General features: G+C 36.8%; 1 protein-coding gene across 1 annotated transcript in view; it reads left to right on the top strand.

Moving 5' to 3' along the window:
* RGS22 (regulator of G protein signaling 22) overlaps positions 1-13,391 on the top strand; it is a 150,628-nt gene extending 137,237 nt beyond the window's left edge. Inside the window, exon 27 of the mRNA XM_032316101.1 lies at positions 13,299-13,391. Coding sequence (XP_032171992.1) covers positions 13,299-13,321 — 23 coding nt within the window. The 3' untranslated portion in view covers positions 13,322-13,391. The remainder of the gene's footprint in view (positions 1-13,298) is intronic.
* Positions 13,392-14,461: the final 1,070 nt, after the last annotated feature.

Genomic DNA, 14,461 nt, shown 5'->3' with positions numbered 1-14,461 from the left:
GGACTCGATCCCAGGACACTGGGATCATGACCTGAGCTGAAGGCAGCTGCTTAACCAACTGAGCCACCCAGGCGTCCCTGGTATACTCTTTAATATACTGATATATTCTTTAAATTTAGTTGGCATATAAAATCTGAAACCATATCAATACTTTCAGTATTCGGTTACATGAAAATCCATTGGTCTATGTTGCTCTTTGAATGGATCTTTTATCCATGCATAATTTTGTAACCTCATATAATGGTTCTTGGGAAAAAAAAAAACCAGTTCACTGAGTTATGGAGATGATGTTGACATTTTATTGTACAATATCAAAGTTCTAATCTCATCAGAAAAATCTTTTAAGTATTAGGAAGCTGTCAAACTCACAATGGTAGACATAATTTTCAAAAATTCTGATTTTCATTTATAAGTTCATATTTTATTATCAGAAAAAAATATTGCCTGTTGTTTTCCTTGAAGTAAGAGTCTCACTTTGTACTTTTTTTTTTTTAAGAAAACATCTGCCAAATAACTATAAATTGTATGTTAATCCTTTCAAATGAAAATGTGGTGTTCCATGAAAAAAGTGGCTAGGTCAGCTGGCAACTCAAACAACTGTGCAAGTGCTTTTTCAGGAAATAACCTTTATACTTTGGTATGCAGCAGGCATGCTTTCTGTTTGTTTACTTCCCTATTTTGCCAATTAGGATATCAAAAAGTTGTGTACTGGAAGGTCAACTTTTAGTGAAGTTAATAATTCTGGACATTCTTTTTTTTCTCCCCAATATTTATTTATTTATTTTAGAAAAAGAGAGAGCACACACACAGGGGGAGGAGCAGGGGGTGAGGGAGAGAATCACAGGCAGAGAATCATGACCCGAACGAAAGTCAAGAGTTGGCTGCTTAACTGACTGAGACATCTAGGTGCCCACTTCTAGACATTCTTAAGTGAAACTTATTTTTTCTTTAAAAGTAAAAAATGTCATCATTTTGGTGCTACCTCCTTAATATCTAGAAAGAGGTCAGCAGTTTCATTCACTGTTGCTTTAGTATCTTCAGTGTAAATATCAACACAGTATAAAAGGCATATAACATCTTATTATGAAAATGTATTTGACTTCATGGAGGAGTCTACAGACCACACTTTAAAAACCAGTGAACATTACTTACAACTCACAAATAGGTCATGGTAATTTCATACCTGTCCATCTGCTTGAGAATACCTTCCCTCTTCTACCTGCAGAACCATAGTCATTTAAAAAAATTTTTTATATAAATTAAATTTAGTTAACGTATAGTGTATTATTAGTCTCAGGGGTATGATTAAGTGATTAGTCAGTTGCATATAACACCCAGTGCTCAATATATCACATGCCCTCCTAAATGTCCATCACCCACTTACCCTATTTCTCCACCTATCTCCTCTCCAGCAACCCTCAGTTTTTCCCCTATAGTTAAGTCTTTTATGGTTTACTTCCCTCTCTGTTTTTATCTTATTTCATTTTTCCTTCCCTTCCCCTATGTTCTTCTGTTTTGTTTCTTAAATTCCATATATGAGAGAAATCCTATGGTATTTGTCTTCCTCTGGCTGACTTATTCTGCTTAGCTTAAAACCCTCTAGTTCCATCCATGTTATGGCGAATAGCAAGATTGCATTCTTTTTCTTCTTTATCCATTCATCTATCAGTGGACATCTGGACTCTTTCCATATTTTGGCTAATGTGGATATTGCTGTTATAAACACTGGGGTGAAGGTGCCCATTCGAATCACTATTTTTGTATCCTTTGGATAAATATCTAGTAGTACAATTGCTGGGCTGTAGGCCTACTCATTTTTCGAAGGCCCAGTTCAAACCTTCTTTCCTCCTTGAAGCGTTCTCTGACCCTGGATACCCCTCACACACAACTCAACTGAGTTGATCTTTTTCTTTTCTCTCTTGTGTACCTTGTACGTATCTTTCTATCATACTTATCAGTTCTGTTACACTTTCTGTTTACATGTCATATGCATATTCTCGGTACTTATTAGGCACTCAATAACTTAGTGAGGCTGAAATTTTATAATTGCCTACCAGAAAATCATGGTTATGGATTTCTTCTTACTTGTGTGGGCTATTTTCTATCTAAATACAATAGCACTGCCGTCACATGACTCTGCACTTGCCTATGTGGCTTACCCACTTCTGTATAATTGTGGCTCTCAGGTGTCCTTATTTGTTAACTACTCACAGATACATTCAATAAATAAATATAAATCCACCTATTCAATTCCCATCCTGAGTACTGATCACGTGTATTTTTAATCAAATCTATCTTTTATGTACTCTTCTTTTTAAGTCAAAATAACATATATGAACTAAACGTTTCCATTTATCATCAAAAGAAAATAATTTAAATTTCTTTCCAAGAAAGAAAATAATAATTATTAAGAAAAGACTCTTTATAATATACTGCTACACTTATTCCATCTAAGAATTTCAAATGGATGTTACAAAAAGATCAGCATGCATTTTTTCATTTTGTGTGTTATTCAGTCTTAAGTCTTGTCAGCAGACAAGAAGAAGGATACACTTAATGGATTGTGGTTCTAATTGAAGAATTTTTTTGTCCATTAAGATTATTATGGGCATGGTCCTCTATGCCATATGTGTTTGAAGTTCTTATCCTGCCAGAAATATATTTTTTTTTCAAATCAAGAGAATTATATCTTCTCAGGAAACTATTCTTGCACACAGAAAAGCAATCATCTCATTAACTAGAACGTGAAATGAGACAAATGACAGGACAAAGAAGGAACAAACACATTGTCATCCAGGAAGAATGTGCTGGCGTGCAAAAGCTTACGCTGTTAAGACTAATAATGTGATATATCAACAAAATGTAACATACTGTGTAAAAGTTTTTATAAGTGTGCCTGTGGAGGGGGTGGTGAATGTGTTTGGATGATGGTTGTTCTTGTTCATAAGTATTCATTATATTTTGGCCTGAGGAGAATGACGGTTTTAATTCAGATGTAATTCAGCAAAGACCACTGTGTAATCATTATAGCCATCAACAAACTGATTCATGAGCAGTTGGTCCAAAAGTTACAAAAGCTGTTTCGGAGTTCTTGTTTGTACCCACCATTTTAAGATTACATCAGAATTAAAGCATGCAAGACTTGAACTGACTTCAAAGACTAAACTAAGACTTCTAGCTAGTTTAGCTTTTTTCTTTTATTGGTTCATGTTTTCCATTTGGCTTCCATATCCTGTTCTAGCTTGATGCCCCTTCTAGAATTTCATTTACAAATCTTACAGCCTTGGTTGGTGAAACACACTAATTAATGTTGTGGTGGAGGCTGAGGATTTTAGCAATCTCATGCCTCCTGCTTGGAAAAACCTCTGCTGTTTTTCCACCCATGTCTAGCACCATATTGAACATGGCAAAATGCATCTTAACTGGAACTCTAAATGTATTTAATCAAAATACGTTTAAGGAAGACTGTTTACTCTATTTGCTGCCAATACTATTAATCATGAAGCTCAAACCTTTCAATGCAACAGAAATAACGAGATCTACTTTCTCCTAATTAGATTTTTTCAAGAAAAAACAATAAACTGAAAACAAGTCATTTTATGATTTTCTTTTAAAAGTCCCAAATAATGCTTAAACCAACAGCATTCTAGCTTTATAAAATGGACAATTCCATGGCTTTGTAAATCCCTTATGAGTGTCTTAACCAATACTAATTTAAGGGATAAATTCAGTTCCTCGGGTCTTTGGCCTGCCTGCGAATCCTATACAGACAATCAAGCTCAAATATGCATCTGTATGCTTGAAGACACTTGGTCTGTGACCAAATTTAAAGGTTTTGGTTAGTGCTATAATACATCCATCATATTTTAGTTGAATAAACCTAAAATTAATTGTATTAATTTGCCTACCAAGATTTTAGCAGAGGGGCACCTGGGTAGATTTGTGGGTTAGGCCTCTAGCTCTTCATTTTGGCCCGGGTTATGATCTCAGGGTCCTGAATCAAACCTAGCATCGGGCTCCAAACTCAGCAGGGATTCTGCTTGAGAATTCTGTCTCCCTCTCTCTCCACCCCTCCCCCTGCTCTCACTTTCTCTCTAAAATAAATAAATCTTAAAAAAAAAAAAAGATTTTAGCAGATCCATAAGGTACCATCTATTTTTGGTTAGTTTTAAGGTTACCTTTTCTGCATGCTGTCTAGTGGTGGTGCCGGAACACGTGAGTTCAGGGTGTTTTGAGCAGCTTGTGAGGTGAGCCTTTTCATAGGTTGTAAGTCTTTGAAGAGATAGCCTGGGTGGTTTTATAAGCATTGTACTTTATAGTTCTTGAGGTTATAGTTAAATTTTCGACTCTTGGATTTCTCCAACCCTAGCTCACTGATGAAAAGGAAAAACAAGCTACTCTTGAAACGCCAAGTTCAGTGAACCTGGAACATAACATCCTTAGTTTGTGGGCTGACTTGGCCATGTAAGTTGGCCACCTGTAAACCAAGGGAGATGGAAAGGATACTTTGCGAATCTGTGCTGTAGATGGAACAAGCTACACTGCCAAGTTCAAAGCTCTATTTGCCAGGTTACTTTATTCAAATCCTCACATATTTGAAAGCTTTATGTGTCCCTTGAGACCTTCTGATAAATGTGATTCCACCATATTTCCAAGAACTTTGGTATCCAGGATTAACTAATGAAAAGGTAATTTATAATGCATTTACCTTGAGGTTTGATTGGCTGTAATTGTGTTAATACAACCCCTGTGTTTTGTCTAATGTGTGCAGTGTGTAGACACAAAGGAATCACAAGTTGATTCCAAAACAACTCTTTTTTTTAAAGTATAGGGAAAAAAACCGGTATATGGCTTGCTTAAGGCTGATTTCCTCACAATTGAAAAGTATCTTTCCACAATGGCATGTCCAGATGCCATTGGAGTATTTTCTAACATCTAACTGAAAGTTTCTTTTGAAATCTAGAGAAACCTGGTTTAGAAATGTATTCCTTGATTTCTACTTTTAAGACACTTGTCACAATTCTTAGGTGTTTAACATGTATGCTAGTTATAGTGATACTCGTGTTTTACTCTAGGAGGAAAGAAAGATCCAAAATGATGTTGCCTACATTCTTTTTTCCACATTCTTATACAAAGTGGATGACAAAGTTGTGGTCAGTACTAATAACATCTGAATTCCCTTACTAGAGTGATGATGATATTGACCCTGATCATGACTGCAACACTAAGTGGCTTTTATGCACCACCTTGTTCTCCATTTCTCACAAGAACCAGAACCATCAGCAAAAATTACTTAATAAGTGAGATAACTGGGGCACAAAGAGGCTAACTTATGCACAATTACACTGATAAGGCTTATATCATGAAATCATGAGGCCTTCCAGTATTAACTCCCTTTTCAGCCCATCTAAGACCACCTCAAATTTGTAGTGTTCTAACCACTAGCCTCAGTGTCAAGGGAGAAATCAAGTACAATCCTGATATTAACCAAAGGAGTCTTCTCAGTGGTCTTAATAATAACAGTGCTTATTTCCTAGAAATGGAATAGAGTCAACTAGTAAGTACCAATTTCATACCTCTGTGACAGGTGAAATAATCTCCTTAGAAGTATTTGATTTTTCTAAAATGTAATGTTTGACTTTGGTTTAGACTCCAGTATTTGGCCTAAAAATACTAACTTTGAAGACATAGTTTTTTCCCCCTCTGTTACAAAATACATGGATAAGACAGTGTTTGTGAGTATGACTTGTGTTATCAGTCATGTACATGATTAGCCGCTTGAACTCAAGGTTTGAAGTAAGAAAGTCAATCTTTTTTAAATATGGAAGTTATTTCTCAAATGATCTCTAATGATCTTTAATGGTATGGCAACTTAAATATGTGTGTGCATGTGCACATGTGTGTGAGTTTTCATCTAAATACCAATACGTAGCATATACTCATGGTATTGTTCATGGATGATAACAATATGCATGTTACCTAGCTTCCTTTTTACTTGTTAAAATAATCTTATTACACGCTTTGATTAATACATTAGTCAAGATAGACCAGGCTATGCCATTGTAATAAACCCTGAAATCTCAGTAACTTAAAGCCATATAATGTGTTGTTGTTATTGTTGTTATTTGCTTGTTTACCAATCTCAGTCTCAGTGGGACAGCTTTCCTTCATGGCTCTCCTTCAAACACTGATTCTGATTTCTAGGCTTCTTCTCTCTTATAGTGTGGTCATCTTAAAAGCAGAATCTCCAGGGCCATTGTAGAAGAAGAAGAGAGATTGAAGCTTATCCAAGCATTATAGTTACCATAGTCCAACTGCTGGAAGCCAAAGACAACGAGAAAGCCTTAAGAACACCCAGAGAAAAAAACATGATACATTTAGAAGTACAATAAGAATGATGGCTGACTTTTTTTCAGACACAATGGAAGCCAGATGGACTGGCATCTTTTAAAGTGATGAATGAGAAAGGAATCTGTCAACCAGAAATTCTATATCCAGTGAAAATATCCTCTGAAATTTAAGGTCATTGTCTCACTTCTGTGGCAGGCTAGAATTCTCCTACCACATCAGTGGGGACAGGGTCAAAGATTTGATTAGCATGGTTGGTGGAGGCAGAGGTAGGAGATGGTTGATATGTTTGAGAGACTGGTTACATTCAAGAGGATTGACACACAATATAATGAGGATAATGAGAATAATATTTTCATATTTCATATTTAATAAAGGAAGTAACAAAATATGGTTACTACAAGATACATATTACTTATTTACTTTACAGTGGAGAAACATGACATGTGCCATCTTTTTAACTGTAAAATCTACATAATATAAAATTTACACTTTAAGTGTACAGTTCAGTGACATTAAGTACATTCACATTGTTGTGCAACTATCACTACAATCTATCTCTAGAGACTTCTCATCTTCCCAAAGTAAAACTATGCACCGGTCAAAGAATAAAACCCCATTCCCCACTTCCCACAGTCTCTGGCAACCACCATTCTACTTTCTATCTTCATGGATTTGATGATTCTAGGTACTTCATATGAATGGAATCACACATTTTTTGTCTTTTTGTGATGGGGCTTATTTTACTTAGCTTAGTATTTTACTTAGCATAAAAGGTTCATCCCCGTAGTAGCATGTATCAGAATTTCCTTTCTTTTTAAGGTTGAGTAATATTCAATTTAATGTATATGCCCCATTTTGTTTATCCATTCATCCATCAATGGACACTTGGGTTGCTGCCATGTTTTGGTTTTTGTAAACAATACTATTATGGATATGAATGTACAGATATCTCTTCAAGACTCTGCTTTCAAATCTTTTGGGTATGTACCCAGAAGTAGAATCACTGTATCATATGCTAATTCCATGTTTAATTTTTTGAGGAAATACCATACTCCATAGAGGCTGTACGGTTTTATATTCCCACAAGTAGGGTACAAGGGTTCCAGTGTTTTCACATCCTCCCCAACTCTTGTTTTCTCATTTTTTGTTTTTGTTTTTTTGTTTGTTTGTTTGTTTTTGATAATAGCCATCCTGGGTGTAAAATGGTATTTCATTGTGGGGTTTTTTTTCTTTTTTTCATTGCGGTTTTAATTTGCATTTCCCAATGATTAGTAATATTGAACCTATTTCATGTGCTTGTTGGCCATTTGGACATCTTAGAGAAGTATCTATTCATGTCCTTTCCCCATTTTGAATTTTTTTTTAATTGTTGCTTTTGTTGAGTTGTAGGAGTTCTTTATATATTCTGGATATTAACCCTTTATGAAATAGGGGATTTGGAAATATTTTTCTTTATTCTGTAGGTTGCCCCTTTACTCTCTTGATTATGTCCTTTGATGAAAAATTTTTAAATTTTGATGTACTACTCTGTCTAACTTTTGTTGTTGCTGCTTGTACTTTTGTATTCATAGCCAAGATTCAATATTATGAAGATTCCCTTATATTCTCTTCTGAGAGATTTATAGTTTTAGCTCTTACATTTGGGTCTTTGATCCATTTTGAGTTAATTTTTGAATATAATATAATTGAAAGGTGCAGCTTCTTTCTTTTCATGTAAATATCCAATTTCCCAAGGGCATTTTTTGAAAAGACTGGCCTTTCCCCATTGAATGTTCTTGGCACCTTTGCGGGAAATCATTTGACTGTATGTGTAAGGGTTTATTTTAAGGCTCTTTATTCTTTGAAGTGGCCTACATCTCTGTCTTTATGCCAATACCACACTGTTTTGATATGGTAACTTTGTAACTGAAAAGAGACCTCGAACTTTTTCTTTTTCAAGATTGTTTTGGCTATTTAGGGATATACACATCATCTTAACCAGATAGTAAACTTTAACATTATCAGTAATGAGACAACTGTCATTGTTGTCACTCTCTGATAGGATGCACCAAGAAGAACACAACATCACTTCCATGTTATTGCTACCAAACAAACAAAAAAACCCTCTTTTGAATAATGAAGACATACCAGACAAACCCAAACTGAATGATATTCTGAAAAATAAGTGGCATAGATTCTTCAAAAATATCAAGGTCATGAAAGACAAAAACAGAAATAATCTTCCAGATTAGAGGAAATGAAAGAGACATGATAATTAAATGCAATAAGTGATCCTGGATGGGATTATAAATTTTTAAAGAATATTATCAGGAGGGGCACCTGGGTGGCTCAGTGGGTTAAAGCCTCTGCCTTCGGCTCAGGCCATGATCTCAGGGTCCTGGGATCAAGCCCTGCATCGGCATCAGGCTCTCTGCTCAGCAGGGAGCCTGCTTCCTCCTCTCTCTCTCTGCCTGCCTCTCTGCCTACTTGTGATCGCTGTCTGTCAAATAAACAAATAAAATCTTTGAAAAAAAATGTGCTCACTCTTTAAAAAAAATGAGTATTATCAGGATAATCAGTAAAACGTGAGTGAGATCTGTAGATTAGGTGATAGTATTGCTTCTACGTTAATTCCCTAAATCAGAGTTATTACATCCAAACTTACTTTTTTCTCACAATTTACTTTCAAATGATTATACTAGTATGTATATTATACAAAATTGTTTTATGTATAAATATCAAAAATTATAATATATATGGAGCATGTACAGAGACAGAGAGAGAGCAGGAAAGAGAAAGAGACAGATAAAATGATTAAGCAAATGTGGCAAAATGTTAACAATTAAATGTCACCAGTTAAAAATAACTCTTGGGAGTTCTTTGTACTATTCTTGCAATTTTCTGTAAGCTTAAAATTAATTCAAAGTAAAAATGTTTTTAAAATGGAAAAATGATGGCCAAATCTAAGCATTTTCAGAAAAACAAAAGCTGAGAGAATTTGTTGGCACTAGACCTGTACTGCAGGAAATACTTAGGAAGTTCCCAGGGCTGAACAGAAATGATCCCAGATGGGAGCCTGCATCTGCAGGAAAGAAAGCCATGGAAATGGTAAGATTTCTGAACTACACTTTCAGGCTTGTAATTCAATATGGTGGATTAAGTATGTGTGTTTAGCTCCTCTCCTTCCAACCCCTAAAAATGACTGTACTCACAAATGAATGAATGAGCTCACAAAAATAAATAGAGGGCATCCGTTGACCAGAGGTTTCAACAAATTTCTGGAGACCAAAGTGGGAAATAGAGTAAGTATTGAATGAGGCAGGGAGGAGGAAACATCACTTAAAAATGCATGGTGGGTGTTGTAGCAGAGGAGACCGTACAGATCTCTCTCAGAAGTTTGGAGGGCTTAGAACTCAAGAAGTTCCAGGTCTGCAGAGATAGCAGTAAATGGGGCTGAAAACAGAGGAGTTACTGGAAAGTCTGTAGATAGAATATTCAACAGCGGACGCATCTCTGCAGAGAATGCCTCACTCTCTCCAAGCAGGGGGAGACACAGATAGAAAGAGTGAGAGGGAGACATTGATTGATTGATTAACTGAGTCAGTGTCAAAACAAATGGAAAGATACTTTTTTTTTTTTTTTGCGCATGTATTTTGAGAAAGCTTAGGGTCTAGTCTCTTAGGAAATTTTAAGAACAAAATATAATATTAATAACTATAGTCACCATGCTGTACATTAGATCCCCAGAACTTGGTCATCTTATACCTGGAAATTTGCACCCTTTAACTGACATCTCCCCATTTCTCCCCACCCTCCACCTTGGCAACCGCCATTCTTTTCTTTGATTCTATGAGTCTGGCCTTTTAAAATTCCGCATATAAGTGGGATCATTTAATAGTTGTTTCTCTGTATCTGCCTTACTTCACTTAACATGATGCTGTTAAGGTCTACCTATGTTGTCCCAGACAGCAGGATTTCCTTTCTTATTTCTGCATAATATTTCATTGTGTATAATTTAACAAAGCATATGTATATTAAATCATCACATTGTACACCTTAAAAAGACAAAAAAATCACATTGTACAGCCTAAATAAATACAATTTTTATTTTTCAATCTTAATAAAGTGGTGGGGGGGAAGAATTTAAGCAAATTCCTGAAACAAAACAAAGAAAAGCACCAAAAAAGTAAAGAAATGGAAGGACTGTCTCATAAGAAATTGGGTGGTGAGCATGTGAATTAGTGCCTCGGCACACAGCCCTTTCTCCTTCCATTTTATGAGGCCCAAAGCTGAATGGCTGCCCCTATCTGTTCAACTAAGATGATGCTTGCCAGTTGACAAGCCCTGCCACAGACACATAGCGGATGATGAGCTTTTCTATTGCTTCATTTTTTTTTAAATTTTTTTAAAGAAAGATGTTATTTATTTATTTGACAGAAAGAGATCACAAGCAGGCAGAGAGAGAGAGAGAGAGGAGAAGGCAGGCTCCCTGCTGAGCAGAGAGCCCGATGCGGGACTCGATCCCAGGACCTTGAGATCATGACCTGAGCCAAAGGCAGCGGCTTAACCCACTGAGCCACCCAGGCGCCCCACTATTGCTTCATTCTTAAGTATGGATGGGAAACCAAAGCCTTCAGAGGCAGAACTGTATAATATTAACAAAACAAAACAAAAATTAATCCCTAGGAGTTGATTCATGGAAAAAAGAACTTTAACAAATTATAATTAGTATCCTCAGATACATATTTTTGAGGGAGACAGAGGGAGGAGAGACAGAGAGAGGTGAGAGAGAGAAAGAGAGAGAGTTCCCAGAAAACAAAAGAATTGAAAACAATGTCTCAAACTAGTATCTACACACCCATGTTCATAGCAGCATTGTTCAAAATAGCCAGAAAGTGGAAGCAGTCTCAATGTTCACTGATAGATGAATGGATAAAAAAACATGGTAAATACATTCAATGGTCTTACAAAGAAAGGAAAGAAAGAGAAAATTCTGACACATGGTACAACATGAATGAACCTGAGGACATTATACTAAGCGAAGTAAGCCAGTCACAGGAAGACAAATATTGTATGGCTCTATCTATATGAGATACCTAGAGTAGTAGAATTCATAGAGGCAGAAAGTAGAATTGTGATTGCCAGGAACTTTGAGGGGTAGGGAGGAGGTTAGAGCATGGGAACATGGAACAGAGAATTGTTTGATAGAGTTTGGATTTTATTTTTATTAATTTTATATTAAGATAAAGTTTTGGAAATTGCAAAATAATGTGAACATACATAAAACTGTTGAACTACACACTTAAAAATGGCTGAGATGGTAAATTTTATGTTACATGTATTTTACCATAATTTTTTAAAAAACCAATAATTTAAAAAGACCCTTGAGGGTAGAACCACCTGCCCCCCCCCAACTAAAGTACAGATTATAAAATTGGGGAGATAGAAAATAAATAAAGTTTCAAGTCTTTATTTGAAAAAAGCTTCAACACATAGAACAGTTTTACCTTCATGAATAAAAGAAGAAGGAACTTGTAAAAGAAATGTCTTAGTTATTTACACTTTTCATAAAACAGTGATGTGAATTCAAGTATTAATATGAGGGTCCAATTTACTGAATAAGACAACCAATAATTGCAGACTTATGGGGGTCAGAGTTATATTTCACAGGACATGAATTTTAAAGTCCACAGTTCTTATTTTTTAAAAACAATGTTTTGGTTTTTTTTTTTTAAGATTTATTTATTTGTCAGAGAGAGAGAGAGAGAGAAATAGCACACAAGCAGGGGGAGCATCAGGCAGAGGGAAAGGAAGAAGCAGGCTCCCTGTTGAGCAAGAAACCCCGGATCAAGACCTGAGCCAAAGGCGGATGCTTAAATCACTGAGCTGCTCAGGCACTCTGAGACAGGATTATTCACCCCCATTCTGCTCTCTTTATCATCATCCTTCTGAGATGGGTTTTTTAAAAAGTGCAAGCAATTACAACTCAAAAGAGTTGATAAGAGGGGCACCTGGGTGGCAGTGGGTTAAGCCTCAGCCTTCGGCTCAGGTAATGATCTCAGGGTCCTAGGATCGAGCCCCGCATTGGGCTCTCTGCTCGGCAGAGAGCCTGCTTCCTCCCCTGACCCCCTCTCTGCCTACTTGTGATCCTCTCTATCAAATAAATAAATAAAATCTTTAAAAAAAAGTTGATAAGAGACCAAATGATAAGAGCAAACAGAGATGTTATAGAAAGTGTTAACTAGAATCCTCAAATGTAAGCCCTATAGCTATGTAGAAAATACAACTCTCTAATTCTACTTTTCTCTAATTAACCCACTTGTAAGTCCTAATGGCACCAGGTGGTGGAAATTTAACTCCTCAGCTGGAATGCTCTCTCCATTTGGCAGGCTGACAAGCCAATCCTGTTTCAAATCTCCTCTCTTGAGGGACGTCTCCTGGGCCAGGTTGGACATCTCCCCTGTGCTTACTCAGCTCCAGCCCTGTCAGCCTTTTTGCCGTTCTGGAACACAGCAACATCTTGTCAACTCAGTTGCCGTTCTCTTTGCAGAAAACACTTCCAGATCTTTATGTGGTAGCTTTCCTCACATCAGTAGGGATTCTGCTCGAAGTTCACCTCCTCAGAGACAGTGTTCCCAGCCTCCCTCTACAAAGGCACCACCACCCCAGCACTCTGTTCATTCTTCAGAGCACTTACCACTGTCAGAAGTGATAGAATGTAATTATTTGTTTTCTGGTGTGCTCTCTGTGTCCCATGTGACAACATAGACTCCAAGAGAGCAAGAACTTTGTCTTTTTCCCACCGTGTCTCTGGTGTATGGAACAGTGCTTGGCACACACTTCATGCCTGGTAAATATCTGTTGAATGAATGAATGGTCAGTGTCACACCAATCTCTCCTCTTCCAAACTTTCTTCTGAGTGAACTATTTCCATCTCATTTTGGTCTGAACTTTATTCTTTTGTATAGGGTTTCATGAGTCTTCTCCTTAATGAAATTACCAGCTACCAGAGTACAGAGGCTGGGTTTTACAATGTCTTACCATCTTCCGTAATGGCTGGCACAGATTGGGGAACAAAGTGCAATGTAAGTTTTTTCTGAATTATAGTGGGAAGATTTGGGTTAACTTATGCTTTAAAATGAAGCTTAAAATGCCACATACTGATTGGTTTATCCTTCATATGCTGTAATTTGAATATTGGGTACTTTTAAAATTCAGGCTTTTTTTAATCCAGGGAAGTCTACAGGTAAATATGTGTGTGTGGGGGAGGGGTAAGTGTATAAATGGGGCCAGGTCTATCCATTTTTCAGACCGTGATTGGTGAGATGGCCTTTCAGAAATGTTTGCTTGCCCCCCTGCCCAATTTAAATGTGGCCCAGAGTCAGGATGACCATGCAATCCCCCCATGGCTGTGTGCCCCAGCACACAATGACTGTCTACCCAGAGGAGTGTGTGGATGCTACAGATATCCATGTTTACTGAATTTGATTAGTTCAACATATCCACAAATTAACATCAACACAAGTTCAAAGTGGAATCCCAAAGTAATTACTAGGAGACCCCTTTTTTCAAATGAATTAAAAAATTACCAAGTGTCCTATCTTAGAGTGATAATTTATATCTTCTGGCTCTGTTGTGTCCTCTTAGAAGTTAAAATATGGTATTTCTGCCTTCTCATGCAAGGTTTGTTTTTCGTTTCTACCTAGTAAACTTTGACTTTTTCTTTTTTACCCTCTCTGTATTCTTTTTTTTTTTTTAATATTTACTTATTTAGTTAGAGAGAGAGAGAGAGAGAGAGAGATGGCAGGGAGGAGGGACAGAGAGTGGGAGGGAGAGAGAGCCAAACAGACTGCCTTGAGCACAGAGCCCACACAGGGTTCGATCTCACAACCCTGAGATCAGGACCTGAGCTGAAACCAAGAGTTGGAGGCTTAACTTTACTGCACCACCCAGACATCCCATGCTCTCTCTGTGTTCTTAATGAAATCAAGTTTCACGTTATTCTTTCACTTAATAGCTTTGTTTCATAGAGGGCTTTCTTAGAGTATCTCTGCGTACAGCTTCTTGAGTGATGTCAGTTCAATTCTGGAAAAGTTGTTTTAATTACCGCTAGCTCTGAAATGGTCAGAAA

Source organism: Mustela erminea, chromosome 16 (genome assembly GCF_009829155.1).
Source record: "Mustela erminea isolate mMusErm1 chromosome 16, mMusErm1.Pri, whole genome shotgun sequence".
NCBI classification, from domain to species: domain Eukaryota; kingdom Metazoa; phylum Chordata; class Mammalia; order Carnivora; family Mustelidae; genus Mustela; species Mustela erminea.
Note: the sequence above shows the minus strand (reverse complement) of the source record. Positions and strands in the feature narration are given on the sequence as shown.